The sequence below is a fragment of the Desmodus rotundus genome, chromosome 3 (assembly GCF_022682495.2).
Source record: "Desmodus rotundus isolate HL8 chromosome 3, HLdesRot8A.1, whole genome shotgun sequence".
Taxonomy (NCBI): Eukaryota; Metazoa; Chordata; class Mammalia; order Chiroptera; family Phyllostomidae; genus Desmodus; species Desmodus rotundus.
The window spans coordinates 42,365,598-42,387,238 of record NC_071389.1 but is presented as its reverse complement, the minus strand read 5'-3'; the positions used below and the strand labels follow the sequence as shown (position 1 = coordinate 42,387,238).

Here is a 21,641-nt window from a genome sequence, read left to right as displayed (position 1 = left end):
ATCTCTAAATACACACGGTGAGGACTGGCTCTTAAACTTTCTCAATCAATACTGCAATTACTCCCACCTGAATTTTGTGTGGATTTTGTTCCGTGGAGGAATTTTCCTCAAAAGGTGAACTTTTGTTCCTTCAGATGTTATTTCTAAGTCATTTGTCCCCCACCCCCTTCTTCCCCATCATAAGTAGAACGTAGCCTTTGTGTCATTTCTTAATAAATGGTTTGCTATTAAGAAATCATTATAGTAATGTGGGCTATTGGAAGAAAGGGGTTACTTTAGTAGCCAACCCTCTTAATGACCTGCTCTTCTGTACACATTAGTAGTTGGATACGGTTGTGGTTATTGAACTTCTGCCATCCACCAGAGACAATCTGCTCAGGCTTGTATTGTTGGAAAGAGAGGATGATGGAAAAAGAAAAAATTTTATCCAAATTTTCATATTCTTCCCGGGCGATGACAGTACACCGCATTTACAACTTGTTCAACAGGAATCGGCAGGGAGCATTAACAAATGACCAGTGTGGCCAGCCTAGTCCTGATGGCACCTACCCTCTGAGGGGCCACACTCAGTGAAATTCAACAAATATTTATGGAGCACTTTTAAAGGGCCAGGCTCTGTTCCAGATGCTTGAGGTGCATTGGTGGACAAGATATATAAAAACCTTGCCCTTGTGGGGTTTACATTTTACAGATTAACAATCAGACTTACCCCTTCTTCAAATTTTCATGGGAACTAAAGAATACAAAATAATGGCCAAAAGCCCTTCCACCCCCCGCCGCTTCTGATAAAAACTATCAGGATTTAACACTGAATTTCCAAGTTGTAAAATGACTATTGGAAAATGAAGAGGTGTACCTCTCTCTGGATAATGTAATCTGTGTACTCAGTGAGACTCTGGGAACTTTACGACAGGAGTGAGGATGGGGGCGGGTAAAGTCCAACAACAGCACACCGTTCCCAGGGCCCAGCACAGTTTTGTGTTGCTTTGCAGTCTAGTGGCAAAGATCTCATAAGAAAGTCCATGTCACTGCACAAAAGGAGTGAACATGGGAAAATACTCATTCTTCTTACTATGGAATGCACAGTTGTGAAATGCACAATGCTATGAAAACTCAAGCAAAATCTGGAATCACTGTTAAAAGGAATGATCTTAGGAAGTAATATATGGCAAAAAATTCAACTCCTTTGTTATCTTCCTTTTACCGTAATGTGCTTCCTGAACACTGCCTACGAGAGAGAGAGCTTTCAGAGAGAGGAAAAAAAAAGTATAGTAAAATTAACTCATTTTATCAATTTGTGCTTTCGGCCAGAATTTCCTGACGGGGGCTACGAGGGGCTGTGAAACTGATGAATTTGCATGGAAAAAGAAACCAGTGTAAGTCGTTTGTGTAAGAGGTAACACGAACACAGACCGTTATAATTCAGACACCCTGCAGATAGCAGGCTGCCGCAGTGTGAGCAGTTACGGGTTAGCAAAATGACCACACTGCAGTCAGTCTGACTTGAATGGAAATCAATCATAAAGGTACTTTCTCTGCAGCTTGTACGCCACACAGTCTTCAGCAACGCCTTTGCCAAGCAGACTTCTGGTCTGTAAACCATGGGCTGCTCTCCTTTTGTGTGACCTTTCCTTTCTGAAGGGTCTGACCGAATGCAGGCCAGGGGTGTGGCTTTCCAGAATGGAGACATAGAAGAAAGGCACTGAACTAAAACAAGGGTCTCCCTCTGTGTGAAAGTGAGCTTTGCTGCTATTACAAGATTGAAGCAATGCTTTTTATGAAAGGCAGTATTAGGTGTCAAAAGCTGGTAGAATGTTTTAACTCCATCAGATGTATCTGCTAACACAGATAGGACACCGTTTTTACACATCACATTTTGTGGACACAACTTACAAAACGTGTGTTTGTGGTGGCAGAGGAGGCAAACAGTAAAATTTTTATTTCTAAAAATAATGTTTTCCTCTTACTAAAATAGGAATAACTCACTGATACCATCTTCTTCCCCACTTGGAATCATGAAGATGGCCTATTTTTGATAGATAATTATTTTGAGTTCAATTTGTAAAAATAAATGTGTTCAGGCACCAAATTGCCTTAAAGAAAGCTCAGGCTTGGATCTCAAGAAATTTAGATATCTACTCTATAAAGAAAGGACTGTTTCCTACTTATTTCTGTATTCTCCTCAGCACACATGACAGCATGCTTCATATGTTGTACATGCAACAAACATTTACTGAATCAAACTAAAATCATAGGACCTTGTTAATGGAAAAAAAAAACCCCCAAACAGCTAAGAGCTATTATTTATTGAGCATTTATTATGTGCCAGACAATGTACTAGGTGTTTTACCTGAATTACCTGATTTCATCCTCACTGCATCTCTATGAAATATGTATTTGTATTATTTTCACTTACAAATGAGAAAATTAGTGTGAGGTTAAGTGACATGATCAAGTTCACACAGCTAAGTAAGTGACAGAGCAGAGATTTGAACCCACATATCTCTATCTGCTCGAAGAAACAAAGGTAAAACCCACATTTCCAGTCTCCCTGTTTTCCCTTTGTCATCAATTACTGGGGAGATGAATACAACAAGATTTAAATAGAAAAATAATGGTCACCTACCACTTAACTGGCAAAGTTCTATCTTATCCTCCTCCTTCTCGCTTTGTTTTCATAGGTGTTTCGAGTTACAAGAGTCCACCAGTGTTTTGCTGGATAAAGGGCCTGACCCTGGGTCTAGCAGAGCCACCTAGGTGGGGCAAGCAATGCTGACTGATCTCCTGCATTAGTGGCTCTGCCTTTGGGACTGAAACTGATTTTCTGCATTTTAGAGTATCATCTTGTCTTAGCTTTTTTTTTTTTTTTTTAAAGATTACTTATTTTTAGACAGAGGGGAAGGGAGAGGGAGAGAAACATCAATGTGTGGTTGCCTCTGGTGTGCCCCCTACTGGGGACCTGGCCTGCAACCCAGGAATGTGCCCTGACTGGGAATTGAACTGGCGACCCTTTGGTTCGCAGGCCTGTGCTCATCCACTGAGCTATACTAGCCAGGGCTCGTCTTAGCTTTTGGTTGAGGTCAAACGTGGTGCCCATTTGACCCGACACAGTTTCAGTCATCCCCTGACAGCAGAATAATTTAATAGCCTACAAGGTCTTTGCACTGCAATAATCTACAAACCAGGAATGGACTTCCACACATAAGATCCTTCACCAAGAATGCACTGGGACCTCCTGCCAATTCGCTATCAGGAAACCAAGACACATCAACAGACTCCCATCCCACCAACCCACAAATCCAGCTAGCTACAATAATAATTATAATCCTCAAAAATTTCACCAAGAATTGTTTAAGTTTTTTCTCCCCCATCTATTGAAAAATCCTAATATGTACTCACATCAATCATATAATGGATTAACTCAGCTCTAGTAGTTGACCTAAAGTCGACCACCCTCATCCTAGGCACGCCTACAGGGCCACCAACAATGGTCTTGTAAGCAGCAAGACGTAGCTACGGTAACATATTTTAGCCAAACCTCAGTATATTAGTGGTCTTCCTGTGGGGCAATGTAAGATTTCTGTCTGCCTTTTAGAAATCCTAAAACTGCCTTTTAGTTCCCCAATATTACCTATTAGACATGAATATCTGTTCTTTAAAAAATTGAGGCTTATGAGTATATAAATAAAAGTGTATTAAAAACAATACTGTTAGTAACACCCTCTAGTTACTCATGGGGACTTTTTATGTCCATAAGTTAAGAGAAAGTAAAACTTTTAAATACACAGAACCAAGTACTACTTGTAAAAACCTCTGATAAAAATGACCATGGCATGGCTAGCCCCTTCAAAAGTTGTTATTTGTGTCAGTGTTAGATTGAGACTTTTACATTTTGTTATCCATTAGATACCCTGGAAGAGAAAATTCCAGAATAATGAAGAAGCATAGGCTTTGGGTGAAAACTTGAGGAATAAGAATTTTCTGGATTCCTGAAGCAGATGAATTCGTTCTAGTATTGGCATGCTCTTACTCTATCACGGTTATTAATTCTGAGCGGGTCACCACAATGGTTCTTCTAATAATTGATTTTTGCAATATAAATTCTAAAATTGGTTCTTAATTTATACACACACAAGACGCACAGCCGCACACAAAATATATACAGACACACACATTTTTAATAAATGTTCTGACAGTGTGGTCAGCTCAAGGATCAGCTCTGAGCGCATGGTGAGAGATCAGGGACAGAGGCTTTGTTCAATAATAATCGTAACTGTTACCATTGTTGAGTACTTACTACATGCTAGATATTTGACATTCTCTCACTAATTCTCAAAACATTCCTGAGAGGTATCACTATTTCTAGCACCCAGACTTAGGCCCAGCACACAGGTGGCACTTATTAAATATTTGTTGATTGAATGAATGATTGTTACCATGAGGAGAACACAGTTGACACGAGATAAATATTGCCCGAAGTCATATAGTTAAGGAGCAGCAGAGCCAAACTGCCAGTTCTATATCCTGGATGGTTTGATGATCCCATGCTCACGCCTCGAGTACAGATGTGAGATAACACGTTCTACATAGGAAGCATAACTAATGAGTTGCCTAGAGAAGATTAGAAATAGATGAACATATGAATAGAGATCATGATAACCGATTAGTATTTACATCAAGGTGTTATGTTTTCTGTTTCTCCCAGAGTCAAACTTTTACAACGAAAATGTTCAGTTTGGTAAATTTAGCAGGAGCTCAGAAAAGAGACAAGAAGGCCCCCTAACTCCTGCCATGACATGTCCCACTGCCAGCTCCGACCAGGGGAGTTGTGGGAGGTGAGTGAGCGCAACAGAAAGAACTGGACTTTTGTGCGTAGCGCTGACCGGTGCACCTGCTGACGGCACAGGCTTGTTCTTACCGTTGTTCTAATTCCAGCGGACATGGTGGCCACAGCACCACCGCAGGGACACATCAAACACAAGGCAGACACACACTTCAGTTTGTCCGTGAGGGTGGGACACCTCTCACCGAAGTGGCTCTTCCTCTCTTAGGTGAGGAAAGCAGGATGGGAAAAATCGGGTCTGCAGCCCATACTGTGAGCTGGGATTCCGAAGAAAGAATAGTGCGACAAAAATTTCTATCACCACCAGTCCTTTCCATTTGCTGCCAGCTTTACTGTCCAAATATTCACCCAAAATATGTCAAAAATATTAAAAGAAATCATACAACAAAACATCCTCTGAACTAATTCAATTTCAGTATTTAGTTTGAAAATCTACTGGATGATATCAGAGGAAACGCACTAAATTAAGCCAGCCAGGCTGGCATTTTTCTTCCTAAGAGTATGGCAATATTTAATATTTCATCTCTCAGCGAGGGGTTGCTTAAAACTAGAACATGAAGCAATTTGCATTGCCATACCATATTCAGGATAAGGTGGCTTAGACAGGCAAAGTGAAGAAACACAGAGGGCCAATCGGTGCTTTCTGTCCTACAGCCTAACATGTTTTCTTCAAAAACTCTGGAAGAGGGGCATTGACTTCTACAGATGGAAAATGTGTGGTGCTCATTTTAAAATTACTAGTAGAGCCTGCTATTGACCATCTAATTATGCTGAGTTCCATTTATAAACATAGCTAACCACTAAGTTTATGGAGACTTTTTGTGCTGCTTTAATAGAATATTGATCGAGAGCATAGTTTGAGTGTGCTGCCATTGAATTGTGTAATGGCAAACAAAAGGCAAGGTCACCACCATGTTCATGCTGGGGCTGCGGTCTATTTTTTATTAAAATCTTTTTGTTTCTTCCTTTAATGCTCAAGCCCATATGGTTTCTTTGGAAAGAAGAGGTTGCTTAAGAATATAACCTGTTTTTAAAATTAATTTCCATGCAGTGATCCACTATTGTGTTACTGAACAGAGGAGAACCAATGGGCCACTTCTTTAGAAAAGAAAGTGTCTAATATGTTTCAGCTTAATAGAGATCTGAAACATTGCAACTACTTAAATGGCACCCTAAAGGGCTGGATATCTGGAATCTGTATCCTACATCCTCAGTTTCATTGCAAAAACATTTTGTAGTGTTCAAGTTTGGACTTGTTCCTATCAAACTGCTTCATTTTCTCATTGTTCCTTGTAGCTGAGTTATTTCTGTTGTAGTAGCTCCATCAGGTGAAGCTAGAAAATTGCCGACAGTTCCTACTAAATAGGCCCGAGAATCTGAGCAGATAGCTATGGGTACCCAAAGACACACAAAGGATGTGGAGACTTAAAAAAGCAGTTTAAAAATGAACTGCAAGTTGGATCTTAATGATGATTCCTGTGTGAGAATATAGAAATAGTGCACATTTCTAAGGCAGAAAACAGCCACTAGGGTGCCACCTCATGCCAGGCTGAGGCATCGGCCTGGCTCCATTCACTCCGACTCTCCATTGACAAACAGCTAGGGAATCCTGGAGCCACCCAGCAGCCCAGCTCTGTGGCGGAGCCAGGACAATTCAGCTGCTGGATTTTAATAGATTCTGCAGCAGTGCGACAGGAACCAAAAATCAGTCTGGGTAACTGAGAGCGGTTTTCACACCCAAAGACTCTAAGGCTGGCCAGAGTGTACTGAGAACCCTGGCTTTTCAAAATTCCAGGGCCGTGAAGTCATCCCCAGCCACGAAGTTTACTTAACCCTTGCAGCCGGCTGGAGTGTACAAACCACTGCCTGGAAAACTGGAACCCACCAGGCCAGAGTCACAATGGCCTGTGTGTATTTGCGGTTTTCCTCTTTCCCAGTGAAGTATTTAGGGTTTCGGAGTCACTCCACCAACTTCAAGTAAAATAGTCAGCACTTTAGAAGGAAATGGGCAGAAGTAGTGGATTTTTCGGGAGGATTTTCTGGGTTCATACCAGGAAGCATATTTGACAGCCTCAAAGCACACACTGGGAGGCAAACACTGGTACAAAATAAACAAGAGTGGGTGCTGACCCAGAGAGGCATCTAAGAGCATCATTTAGCAGCTCGTAGAGTGGGCTCTCTGTGGCAACTTCAAGGGAAGGAGACCCATCTGAAAATGCTGCTAGAAGGCTTTGTTTGAAAATGCAGCATCATGTAAGAGCCATTTCAACAGATGGTTCCTGTCTCTTTCCTCCCAGTATTCTGCTAAAACAACTTCAGTGATTCTGAACCACATGGTTAGCACTGGTACGCCCCCTCCCCCAAACCCCAAAGCAGAGAAGACTCCTCTCTTTCTCTCTCTGGCACAGTGTCTAGTGGTCTGAATAGTGGTCCTCTCTCCGTGGGAAGAAAGTAATAAAGAACTAGAACAACTTTCAGAGAGTCCTACCACATGGGGAAGGAGGTAGGAGAACAAACACGCGTTTACTTTTATGCTACAGTACTTTCTTTGCTGCTAATAGAAACAGGACTCTCCTTTCTTGCATTCATGAACTCCAGATAATGCAAAAAAAAAAAAAAGTTAAAAGGCAGGAGGCAAGGGAATTAGTGGGAGACTCCAACAGCTCCACGCATCCAATCAGTACAATAACCTTGTTGCCCGACTCTCACCTCTGACTGTGGGAGGCTAAGCCAGCAGCTTTCTCTTGAGTTTCTCTGCCACTGCCACCCTGTAGTAACACGATTCCAAACAACAAACTTCGCACACAGTTATTGCAGTGAGTCCTCCTGAGGAAATACTGAAATAGCACCTCCCTCCTCTATTAAATTTAAAAGGAAGAAAACTAAACACAGAAAGTAACTGGAAACCTGGGGAAAGTAAGTATTTGTATTAGCAAATTTAAAAACGGAATGCTAAAGAGCCAGGAAAAGGGAGCATTTTCAAGCCAAGTCCACTGTTAGTGTGAAGTTTCCAGACTATACATACGGTTTGGGGGACTGATGGGGCTGGGATAGGTAAGAGGGGATTGAGGAAAAAATTGGCAACACAGAGAAGTTCCAAGACACTGAGGCTACTGAAAACATCCAGGTAAAAGATGAAACTACAGAAAGAGTTAAAAGATCACTGGTTGGGGGAGTGGGAGATGTTTAGATGGAGTACAGGTGATTTTTAGGGAAGTGAAACTATTTTGTATGATACTGTAATAATGCATACACAATGATTTGTATCCCTAATCATTGTGAACCCTAATGTAAACTATGGACTTTAGTTAATATAATGTGCCAATCCCAGCTCACCAATTGTAACAAACGCACCACACTAACAAAGGATGTTAATAATAGGAGAAACTACTTAGCAGGTATATTGAAATTCTGTACTTTCTATAAGCCAAAAACAATAAAACCAATTGTATTCATGTTTTAAAAATCATCCCAGAAAACTAATCCAGGGAAAGATTTTTAATTAAGTGTCTTACTTGTTTTGCTTTATCTTAAAACAGTTTTAACCTTTTTAAATGCACACATTAATAATCTAAAAGTTTATCAACACTGACAGTAAATGATTATTTAATGAAAGCACAGAATCTTTGGGTTTTGTTTAGTTCTGTAATTCAGGTACAGGAGAGGTCATGACAAAAATGTCTGCAGTTAGCTAGCTGAGTACAGCAAAGTGAAAAGAGCAAGTTTCTTAACCTCTAAGAGCATCACGCTCTCCTTCACCTGTAAAGAGAGGCAATAACAGCAACCATGGGGGGACTGAATGAGACAATGTTTACAAAGTGCCTAGCACAGTTCCTGGTACATGGTGCATGCTCGACAAATGCTAGCTACGCTAATTTTACATATTAGTGTTGTATCATACTCTTAACAGCGCTAACATCATGCATTTAATCAACTCATGTGCCTGTTAGCTTACTTCTGTTTCAAGGTTGCAGAATGCACCCAGCCCCACCCATCTGTAAAGTTTGTCTGCTGCACCTCTAAAGCAGACGCTTAGCTCTTCCAGCCTGGGCAAGGGGTCAGCCCTGCAAGGAATGGTTAAGGCTTTTGACTCCTTCCTGTGGCTTGAGTATTAAGTCTTTCAGAAAGGTGTGTGGGTGAGGAAACCTGAGCTGGGGAATCCTTACCCCAGCCACCGAGGCAACCTAGAGACAAACCCCCTGACAAACCTGGACTAAAGATCTGCAAGAGGGAGGGGGCTCTGGATGGCAGTTTGGCCTGAAGCCATGGTTTAGCTGACACAGCCCAGTCCCACTCTTGCCAAACAGTTTCAGTCAGCACGAGGCCACGTGTGAGTGAGTCCTGAAGCGATTACGCAGCAGTGTGCAGAATCGAAAAGCATTCAAGAGCCGAAGGACACTCATGATGCCAGGCATCAGCAACACAACCCCTGAAACAGGGACAGGAAACAAAACCAGGTCCCTCTGCAAATTCAATCTGTGGTCCAGCCAGACCCTCTGGCAGTTTTGAAGGCAGGTTTAGAATTCACTTGGCAACCATGCCATTGACTGCATGGAGGTCTAATCAGGCTTGGAACTGATCAACCCTGGAATAAAGGCCTTGAAGAGATGTATGGAAAGTAGAAGAAGGACAGGATTCTGGGGGTGGTTCTGAGCAGTGTGGGCCTTCTCATACAAACCCCGGGCCTCGGACACTAATGGTAATGAAGACTAAATGGAAGCATTACAACAGCCGAGGTTGATTAAAAAGGTCTAGGGCTCCAATCTTAAAGTTCAAAGGACTTTCACTCTTTAAGGCTATGACTGGATTGTAGTAAAAGCTCAATGAATGTAATTCCCTGTAATGCCACTGTGACAGCCAGCCTCTGATGTATCAGTCTCCATTAGTTATTAAAATAACAAGAAAGACATGAGCTTACTTTTACAAAGTAATTTTTAAAAGGTCTAAGAAGTTTTATATGTACATATGTGTATGTATATACATACACACACAAATGCATTGTTATTTGTCTATAGCAAATAACCGGTTGATCAGCTATGCTCGGGCAGCACACGCCCTCCAAACCAACAAGGCAACCTGATCTCTACTTTGCTGGTGACTGCTTGAAGCATACTTCACAGTGTGACAGCAGGTCTCCCTTCTGTCTCACACCTGCTGCTCCTAATGCCTTACTCCTTAGGTTTCCAACCCCCCCACACACAGCAGGACACCCCTGCATCAACCAAGGGTTCCCGACTCCCAGAATTCTCACACCCACAGTTACCTTCCTGCTACACTCCCCGTCTAGCCTCACACTGTAGATTTCAATGGGCCAGCATGGATTCCAGCATTACACAAACAGCTTAACCATTTACCTTATGTTTGACTTTAGGCAAATGACTTCAACAGACCTGCAATTTAACTCATTTGTAAAAATGAGAGTAATTTCTTATCTGATGAGTTTACTGCACTAATGAACTTTTGTTACCTATATGAAAACTTAATGCAGTACCTGGCAGATAGCGAATGCTCAACAGACATTCTCTACCCACCCCTCAACACCCAGATTCCCTGACTCTACCCTGTATCCAATTTTTGTATTCTTAAGAGTCTGCTAGCCTTAAAAATTAAGAATAGACAGAATCTGAACTGTAAGCTCAGGATGGCTTGGCTTGCTTGACCTGGCAGCCGGTCATGAGATTTACTGGTTTGCTCCGTCAGTCTTGTAAGACAGTCATGCAGGGAATGGGGGGTGGGGTGGGCGGTGAACTTGAAAAGATTACTTTTTATTCCACCTCATTCCACAAATGATTTGTTCCAGTGTGAAATCAATTTTGACAATCTATATTTTACCTACAAGTGATAGTTTGAAGTAGAAGGGGGATAAAAAATTTTAATACTCGGTATTTATTTTTTCTTCTTGTTATTGGGACCTCAGACATCACAGACAGTGTAGGTATACTTTTAAATAAAAACAAAAGGATGTTTTTGAAGGAGGGCAACTGTGTGTGTATGTATCTGTGTGTGTGTGTGTGTGTGTGTGTGGGGAGAGAGAGAGAGAGAGAGAGAGAGAGAGAGAGAGAGAGAGAGGCAGAGAATATCCTATACCTTCTCCTTGGACTGGTGGGATTATGTTACAGCAAAAATACAATCACTGACCCTTTGATCAGTGGACTAGGGTGGTGACAGGTACTCTTAATTCACTGTTCTTGGTGATTATTGACGAGCTGGTAATGATCATGCTGTACTGTGTCACTCATGCTGAGGGCATTAGCATTCTTTAAAGGTCAAAACCAATTTTTTTTTAATGCAGAATTTCTTAGAAATCAGAAAAGCCTCAGAAATTTTTAAAACCAGGTTCACACTATAAACTAGGGAATATGTGAGACACTCAGGATTTCAGTTCTTTCCATATGTCTCACATTAAAATGACATCAAATTTTCCTGATTTAAATTCCTGGCTGTTAAATAAACTGCGTGGCAAAATTCTTCCAGTGGGTGAATGAAAAGGCGATTCTGAAAGCTATTTATGTCTCCAGGAGGCCTAGGCAGAAAGTAAGCACAAACCAAATCAAAGTAAAATTATACTTACTCTGTGACACTCTTACTAGCTCAGTCACACTAAAAACACCTGATGTGACAAAACTGTCCTGGAAGCCCAAATGTCCTGAGGAAACAAAAACAGAAAAAGCCAAGTGTCATAAATAGAAGATATTTGGCAACAGAATTCTAAACATGAGTTTCATTGTGATTAAAAAATATGATATCTCATTTCAAATTCTGCTCCAGTTCGCGTTTCCGTGAGAGGGTACAGTCATTTAGGTATGTAGACGTGTTTTTGGTTTGAATCTGGAGGTTATGGAAAGCTATGACACAACAACTGGGTGATTTTTGAAATGGTTAAAAAAAAAAAAACCTCAACAGGAAATCTGAAACAAAAGATGATTTAAAATAAATGGTTACCTTGGCTGACCTCTGAGACCTTAACCACTGGGACGAAAACAGCCTACCTAAGAACCAGCCGGGAGAGCTAAACTCCATAACAGTTTTTAAACACGTCTCTCTAAAGAAATATCTGATGGGGATTAGCTATCCATTCATTCAAATCAAACAAGATTTAAAGATGTTCCCTTCATTTCTAGAGGCACCACAGAGTAAATCTTTAAAAAGCCAGACTAGAAGAAGCAAGCCCCTTGAACCCCCTAAAACATAAAAACAAATTCTTTAAGTACACATAAAATTTAAATTTGTTTGAAGAGCAAGAGGTTTTTGTGGGTAGGTTGATTCTTTTCTCTTTTTAAGAAAAAGATAAATTAATGGTACAAAATGACTTACTCTTTGAATTTCATATCTGCTTCATTTTTGCTGGATATAATTAATTTCCTTTAGATATGTGATATTGCATATATTATCAACAGCTTATTCGGTTTATAGCATGTTTAGGAACACAGGAAAATGAAACTTATGAGTAGCCAGGAATATATAATTGATATGCCATCTCCTTCTCTGCCTCTGAAGTTTTCCCTTTCTACGAGCTTCACATAGGTAGAAATCAGTTGAGAGATCTGTCTATATGGTTAATGTAATCCCCTGCTTTAAAATTAGGGCCAAAGAAGTTGATGACTGAAAGTAATTTTTAAAAAATAACTGTTCTTTGAAATAAGGAAAACACCTTTAAAAATGCAACATTAGAAAAAAGACCAATCTGAATATAAATCAAAAAATTCATAAGTAAAATATATTTTATTGATAAAAGCTATATTTTGCCCATTATGAAGGGGAAGCAAATTTACCTAAGGCACATTTTACGCATCAAAAAAGTGTTTAATGTCATGAACATAAACACATGTAAAAAAATCACCATGTTTTGGATTATAAATAAACCTCTAAATTATTCTTTTTCTTTTGGTTACATTTGACTTCTGCATAAGAAAGATTTTTTTAATTGAGATTTACAAGAAAACTTTCAGTCTTTTAAATCCAATACACAATCTATGATATTTCAGATAATAGCTCTAATTTTTAGAATATTTGACACTCATAATTTGCTCTGTAAAGTCAAATAGCACTATGCGTGGTGATGGATGTTAACTAGATTTGCTGTGAGGGTCATTTTGCAATATAGCTATATAGTGAGTCATATTGTGGTACACGTGAAACAAATATAATGTTATATGTCAGTTAGATCTTGATTTTTTAAAAATGTATATACCCCACCATTTAAAAAATGGCAAAATTTCATTTGAAGAATTGCTTAAGAAATTTCGCCTCCCAAGTAACCCACACCCAGGTGTTAAGTTGACTGTTACTGGGGAAGCGCCCGAGCCCAAGGTATTGTCTCTTGGATTAAGAGAACTGAGAAGTAAAAATAAATAAATAAATAAAACTTCTCTAATGTGGTCTTGGCAAAACAGACTATGACAGCTCTTTCTATTGTGACAATATTTACATCACATTTATCTCACAGACCATAACAAAGGAAATCCAACCACAATGTACATTAAGTTTGACTTAAAACACATGTAACAATGGCAAGGAAATTCATAGCTGAATAGGAAAATCTAGGCTGATCTCCAGCGTTTGCTCATCTCTGTCTGCATCATCTGCCTGCGGGCTGATACTTGTTTCAGTTCTAACCTTTGAAATTCCTTATTTCAAGGACAAATTTGAATTTAAGATGAATTTCTGTATAGACAGAAGGTGAACACACATAGTTTAATCCTGTACCAAAAAGAAATAAGCAAGCAGTAGAAATTGAAAACTGAGTTTAGTTAGACACAAGGAATTGGAAGGGGGTAACCCTTATGTTCATCCATTCAAACTCCCCCTGTCCTCTTAAATGTTTCTGTTTTCCACAGTGCTCATCTCTCTCTCTCTCTCTTCATGTATGTGTGTACGTGTGTGTACATATACATATACGTGTGTGTATAGCTTCTCCTAAGTTATCTTCTCTATTTCCATGATATCAGCTATCCAGCTTGACTGTGATATTTGTGAAAGCTGGAATAGTGTTTGTTTCATTCTCCACTGTATTTAATGCCTGGCACAAAGCAGTTGGTAAGTAAATATTTGTTGGAGAGTGGAGGAACAACTCTATAAGCCAATGACACTCAAATTTTTATCTTTTGCCCCAATCTCTCTCCTGGGTCCCTAACACATGAATCAAAATGTTCATTGCATATTTCTACCCAGATCGCCCATGGGTATCCTCAGACCTAACATGTCCAAAGCAAGCTCATTTTCTTTTGTCCCCAAACCTGTTTTTAACTCTTTTGACTTTCCTACATCAATAAACCATCCACTGTTCATCTGGTTTTCTATGTTTTGGTGTCATTCTTGACTCCTGCCTCTCACAAACACCCACATCCACCTAATCCTCACTGATTCCATTTCTTACTATTTCCCCACCTCATGGACACCTCCATCTCCCTGCTGCAGCTGTGGCCCCAGCTTCCTCCAGGTCTCACCAGCCTTCTAACTATGTTCTTCATCATCAGTCTTGGCTACTCCTCTGGTCCATTCTTCACTCTGCAGCCACAGCTTACTAACAGGCAAATCTGATGATTTATTCTTTTATTCAACAAATATTTGTTGAGCCCTTATGGTGGGCCAGGTGTTAGCCTAGGGGTTTGAGATACAGTCCTACTTTCAGGAAATTCACAATCTATGATTAAAGAGAGCTAAGAATATAAAACAAATAAATTATTTTAAAGATTATGAATGGTATCAGGGTGTCCAGCCTGTAGCCCCTGTGCTGCATGCAGCCCAGGATGGCTGTGAATGAGGCCCAACACAAAAATCATAAATTTACTTAGAACGTTATGAGATTTTTTTTTATGATTATGTGTCACAATGTATTTAATGTGTGGCCCAAGACAACTCTTCTTCTTCCAGTGTGGTGCAGAGATGCCAAAAGGTTGAACATCCCTGGATGATGCGAAAGGAACAAACAGGAAACATCTCAGTGAGGGCGATTAGGGAAGATCTCTCTTAAGAGCTGACATCTGAAAGATACTAAGGAGACAGCCAGGAAAAGAGGGGGAAGAGCCTTTCCGGCAGAGGATTAGCATGTACAAAGGCCCCGAGGGAGAAAAGAACAATGTGCTGGAGAATATAAGATAGATCCAAAGTGTTCAGAGATTGCTACCATCAGAAAACTTACAAGAGCCCCACAGAGTTTTCAGGGTGCAGTATGTACTCCTTCCCATGGCATATGACCTCTCCCCAGCCTCTGCTTTTCTCGCCAGGCTTGTTTTGTATCTTTTGTCTCTTGTCTCCAGCCCTACTCCTTGGCCTAAGTGAACACATGTTCCTCATGGCCCTGGTCCACCCCCTGCCTCACACTGATCCTTCTTCCTGGACTTCATGTCCTTCGAACTCCTTGCTTGGCCACCTCCTACTTGTCTGTAGGACTCAGCTTTGTTGTCATCTCTGTCAATAAGCCTTCCCTTATCTCCCCACCACTGGAAATGACTCCTTTTCTCTTTTCTGAATATTGACCTGCTGTGCTATTTATGGTTCTAATCTAGGGCTTAACGCACACACTAAATTGTAATTTTGTCTTTTTCTCATATTAGACTGTGAGCCCTTTGAGAAAGAGCATCTTCTGTGCCTCCAGCCCTCCAGGTCCTATGTAACACAGTGCCTGGTACGCAGTGAACGCTCCAGGGATGATCCTGAACAAACACAACTCAAACTGGGCTCAGGTATGTGTACTTTCCTTTTTATAAAAACGTAGGCAGAACTCTTTTCTTCTGTCTCTTTCTCTCTCTCTCATCACTAGCAATACAGTTTAAACTAAAACCGAGCCAATGTGCATCTGAAAACTATTAAAATGAACCATCCAAAGAATCCCTCTAAACTAAACAGAACAGGGACAGGAAAGGCAACCCACTTAGATGAACTTCTGATTAAGAAGGTGCCATCACGTTCTCTGATAAGAAATGTCTGGGGGCTGTCCTATTATTGTGATTATGGTTCAAAGTTTGGGAAACACAGGAAAAACGGAGTTGAAGGGCAGCATTATTGAATAAACATAGGAGGCAAAAAAACATTTAGTCTGAAGCTGAAACTAGAATCTTGTGTGATCTTGAGGAATTCGCTGCCAAAATAATTTGATCCTCCTTTCCCTCCTAGCAACCTGCCTTCAAAGGCTTATTTTAGTAGACGGTGTGCAATTTAAAAGGCGAAATATATGTGAATATGCAATAATCAGAAAGATAAAAAGAAAAGGTGGAATGATTTCACAAGTCCTGATGTAATCATCTGTTCACAGTATTATGAGATTATCAGATGGCCTTGACGACTTTACTTTATAATGTGTCCCCAAGGAAAGGTATGTGTAAACATGCCATGTAACTTTAAATGACTACGAAACTGGTTTTGTTCCTTCACCAATTATTTAGAAACCCACTGATGAACTCCAGGGGAAGACAGCAGTGAAAAATGAAACCTAAGAAATGATGGAAAAAATGACACGGCTAATGTAATTACTAAGCAGACCTGAGCAGATTAATATTTTGTTCTCACTAACACAAACCAAATCATAAAAGTGACTTTCAGGGAAATAACACTAGTCTGGGTGTTCTACTTTTAGGCAAGATGAGAGAAAAATGGAAAAGAATATAAAAAACTAAATATAAGTAATTCTGAACTCCGTAGTTAGCATTAAAAGATCTTCAGTTGGAGAGCTGATGAAACATTCCCAAAAGGCCCCAAGATTTACATTTTGAATACAGTCTCTCCAAGATGAGTGCAAAACATATACTTTTGTTAAGTATGTCTCACATGAAAAGCCAGAGTGGTAATGATCTGACTCTCTCTCCAATTCTGAACTACTGTTCAGGAGCAATTGCAGAGGAGATTGGAATAAGGAGCAGATCCTTTTTCGTTTTATATAAAATGGCTAAAAAAGTTCATTCACTGAAGTCTTGTTCAGTGAACTCCCAATTAGAGCAGAGATTTCAATACCTTGGAGTCAGTCATAATCCCAGTGGGGAGAGGTTAGGCTTTTTAGGAGAGGCAGAAATATAAAAAGCTAAATTCTTTTATGGGTGGTTAGGAAGAGCAGCTCTCTTTACTTCGATGATATCAGCAGTTATGGAAAATGCCATTATATGGGAACCAAATTTCACCTTGTGAAGGAACTGAACATCTATCTGCCTTTTAACAGGCAGGCAAGGAAAAAGAGTTCAATCTGCAGAGAGACGGGTAACCTTGCAGAATTGTTCAGAGGTCAGGGGAAGAAACAGCTGGGAACAAACCATCCAGAGGGAGGCTTAGCCTTAAAAGAAAGTTTGAACGTCCATGAAGCAAAATGAAGGCATCCGAGGAGGAAAGTTTACACACAAGATGGTGTTTTTGTTTGTCCTGTTGGGATAGTAATAGACTCTCAGCTCTAAATGGTCAAGTCTTATCTGGCTAACGGACACAGGCCAATGACAACACACAGGTCTTTCCAGCAAAAAGAAGGCATCTCCATTCTATTATCCCTTGGTAAATAAGACTCCATCGCTGATCAAGACAGGCTGGTGACTGGGCCTTTCCTGCTTGCGCAGCTGGGCTCCTCAAAGGGAAAAGAGCTCCCTCATTCTCACACTATGTACTGTGCACGGATATTTGGGACTGCCTGTGATGTGCAGGTCTGTCACAGTGATGAACTAAACCCTGATGACACAGCTCTTAGAGAACTGACATTCCTGTCCTTCTAAAGAACGGTTTGCCTCACCGACACTGCTCCCCCCTGGAATTTCATGTCTCCTCTGTGAGCTCCCCACTGGCTTATATGCCACCTAAGGGAAGGGGATGTCACTCCTTCATTGGCCCCCAGGACCCCAGTTAGTGGATTTCAGGTGGACTCAGTCAATACCACTACGGTGAGCAGAACCTTTGCTCTACTTGTCTTATGGCACAGCCTCTTTCTACTTGATTTGACAGGTATTTGTTTACCTGTCTTACCCCTACACTCCTGAAACAAACTGGGCAAGGCAGGGTTGTGTCTTGTGATCTTACATAGCCCACAGGGCCCAGCACAAACCCTTGTTCTAGCTATGTAACAAATATTCACTCAGGGATTCAAATGAGTGACTTGAGATACCCTCTTATTTGGTAACCCTCTAAAGCACAATATAAATTACTATTGTAAAGTTTACTTCCAATTATGTTATGTCTGTACTTTAAATTTAGAATATCTTAGAAAACAGGATTTTGGGGGAGGCGGGGTAGGAATATAGTCCTATTGATCCATTAAACCCAAATTCTAAAATTTTGGTCTGATTTTTAATTATACACGGACTGTTTAAATTATTCTACTATTCATTGATGACATCTCAGATATTTAAGAATAATTATTTATTTAAAACAAATGTTAAATATTCAGACATCCGCCAAGAAAGAACGTAGTAGCAATAAAAATACATATACATTCTATTTGTGTGATTCATCTTTATGATGATGGAGTAAATTTCATTTGGTCCTCTGTTTATAATAAACACTAAAAGATTGGCATACGGTGTTGGACTGACAATAAGATAAAATATTTCTATGTCTAGAAAGTTGTGTCTGAGCATATGTAAAACAAAGAAATGATAGTTGCCAACTAATACTATGGATGAGGCATTTTGAGATTTTCAGATGAAAAGGATTGTTATAAATACCTTTGTAATATGGTTATGATTGTCATTCTGTTTATCATAACACATCAAGGAATTACCATTCGTGTGGGAATACTGTAGCCCTAGCTGAAAAGAAGGATGAATCAAAGAGAGGCCTTAGAAGTATGTGTCATGGGGTTTATGTACTGCTGAGTTCCCTCCTTTGTGCTCCAAATTCTCCTGCCCTGCTCAGGTACAGGTATTCAATACAGGTACTTAATTTGTGTTTTTTGGTTTTTTGTTCTGCGCTATCCATAAAGAGGAAGTCAATATTTGGTTTACAGCTTTTGTTCAACAAATATTTATTTAATGCTTATTACCTGGCAAGCATAGTCCTAGGCCCAACAGACACAACTAGAAATAGCAATAGTTCTTTGCTCTCTGGGGCTTATGTTCCCAGTTAAGGAAAATGTTTATGCCGAGATTTACAGTAATATATTTATCTAAGATTGTGTCTTTTTATAAGACTTTTTTAGGGAAACTTTAACAACTAGCAAAGATTATCACAATGTCCTCCCATGCTGAGACTGCCGGTTGTCCAGACATATCCATGATTGACAGCTACAGACCGTACTTCCCAGCCTCCTTTACAGTTAGGAATGGCCACTGCTGGAAAGAGAATGGAAGTGATACCATCAACTTCTACCCCACATGCCTGAAAAGAAACTCCTGCCCCATAGACACACTCTCTTCCTCTTTTTAATGAGCTAGAATGGTTTTGGCCATGCAGACAAAGACAGTATCCATGAAGAGCAGTAAGACAGAGGGAAATGGAGACCCTGAATGACAGTGTAGAGAAGAACCACCCTGTCAAGTTAGCCTGATCATTTGGAAGAGTTACTAAAAAGAAAAGTAGATTTCAGTGTACTTTAACCACCCTATTTTTTCAGTCTCTTGGTTATAGCAGCCTACTACTTACCCTAACCAACATAAGTGCTAACCTTTCCCTTTAGAATGCAAAGTGTCACAAATTAGCAGCCCACAGGCCAATTCCAGTCTGCAGACTGGAATTTCGCTTGGCTAGCTAGAACAGTGGTAATTTTTTTTTTTTTTTTTTGCATATGAGAGTTTTAAAGTGAGCATGAGCTTACAAATATATCACACTCCTCATTGTATTTCATTTATTTAAACATATAAGGCCCCTGTAGGTACAGAAATCTGAAATACCTACGCGGTAGCTTCTCTGTACTTTAATACACTAGCATAGTAGGTAGAAAATGGATGGATGGTTGGCATTTTTTCATCTGATAAAGGAGCCATAAGTATTTCATGATTTTCTTGAGAATTAAGGTTAGATCCTTGAGTTGGTATTTAAAGCCCTTCAAATCTAGCTTCTGTTATACCTTCTCAAAGTTATCTCCTAGCACGACCCAAATGTGTGCTCTTTATGCCATAGCCAAGATGTCCCACCTGCTATTCTCCCAATACTGGTATGTTGATCCTCCATACCGGGGTTCCCATCAGTGCTTCCCTGCAGTGCTCCACCAAAACCAAATACATGAAGACAAAGACACAAATACATATAAAGTAAACATTTCTATAGTAAAATGAGTTTGGAAAACACTCTCATACCAGCCCTCAGAGAATGACAAGAAAGGTTTACACGGTAAAGCCTCTGAGAGTTCCTGCAATAAATGCTTTCTTCACATTGTTTAACTCACTATTTCCCAAAACATTTACATGGATATCATCGGTTTCTGGCAAATGTTGTTCTGTAGGTACATAGTTGTGCTCCTTGTCCTATTTTATGCCTTTGGTTTGTGTACCAAAGTACTGAGGGGAAACAGTGTCTTAACTTTTTGGCCCAGGGACACCCTGGAACTTCACTTGCAATCACTTCAACATATCTACATTAGAAAAATGGATCAAGCTGGTAACAGCTATTATAAATTAGGCTACTTATTTAAAAGTCTTATCCATGGAATCTCTCTTGGTAGTATTAATTTTCATCAAAAGTATAGCTTTCATTTATCCAGTATTTACCATGTGTTTGTTACTCTGCTAAGCACTTTAGAGACATAAGCTTTAATTCCTCATGCAATTTTCTGTAGTTGGCAATATTCTGATCTTACCAAAAATAAGGCTTAAGCCCAGAGAGGTTAAGTGATTTGCCTGTGGTCACACAGTTAGTAAATTAAGATTAGAACTAAACAGGTTCATTTAGTTCTTTTATATAATAAATTTTATTGCACTTTAATCCATCATATCTTATATCAGAGACTTGATTATCCAGTCTAACCTAAAGACCTTATCACATCTTCACCAATACCTACAGTTAATAAGGAAAGAGAAGTATTTTATTAAATTAAATTTGATTGCTCAATGGTTTCATGTAAATAGGGTTTATGAGTTAGAGTTGCAAGTAATTAGGCAATTAATTAAGGAGTACGTCTAAGCGATATCAAAACATCTAAATAAAAAGTGAAAAAAGAATTTTATTCCTTTGTATATTTAGAAAAATATTGGATTCATGACATCATGTAATGAACTGGAAATGAAGAGATCTTAAAGATCATCTCAAAATGGAACAATCATCACTATGTCGTAACAAAGAATTTTAGACTAATAAAATTAAAAGATTTGATTTTTAAAAATTCCTTTCACATGTTTGCCTTCTTCCTGTAACTTCTCATTTACCTCAATTTTACCCTTTGGAATAGGCAAAATAAATCTAATCTCTTTTCCATTTTGCTACTCTTCAAATATTTGAAGACAGTCCCTCAGTCCCTGATTTTCTTTCCTCCAGGATAAATATCCTTTCTTTCATTGCTTTGTCATGTCAACAAATTAATTTCCCCTAAGTGTTTAGAATCATGCACTTATTTGGCCTATACTAAGCAGAAAGAGGTATTTTGCAAGTGCACCCAACTACAAATTAGTTCTGTACAAGAACAGAGAAACACCTGTTTTAGGAAAAAATTTTAAGCACTATACAAAATGTTTTTTAAATTAAAAAGTTTGCTTCGTGTTAGAAAAAGTAAATTCCACTGTAATTAGCATAAGATCAGTATTTTATAAATTTTTAAAATTATTTTGTCATTTTAATGCACCATAAACTTAAAAGTAATTTTTATTTAACCTGATTTTAAGCTGAAAAGGGTTTAAACAACTGTATTGTTTTTATGTTCTGAATCAAAGGTTTTTCTAAACTTTGATAGTAATCTACA

At 39.5% G+C, this 21,641-nt stretch overlaps 1 protein-coding gene across 3 annotated transcripts in view; it reads right to left on the bottom strand.

The window, feature by feature from the left end:
* Positions 1-21,641, bottom strand: part of NFIA (nuclear factor I A) — a 367,285-nt gene that overhangs the window by 109,515 nt on the left and 236,129 nt on the right. For all 3 annotated transcript variants that reach the window (XM_045199431.2, XM_024565329.3, XM_024565326.3), the window contains exon 4: positions 11,415-11,489. In XM_045199431.2, coding sequence (XP_045055366.1) covers positions 11,415-11,489 — 75 coding nt within the window. The remainder of the gene's footprint in view (positions 1-11,414; positions 11,490-21,641) is intronic.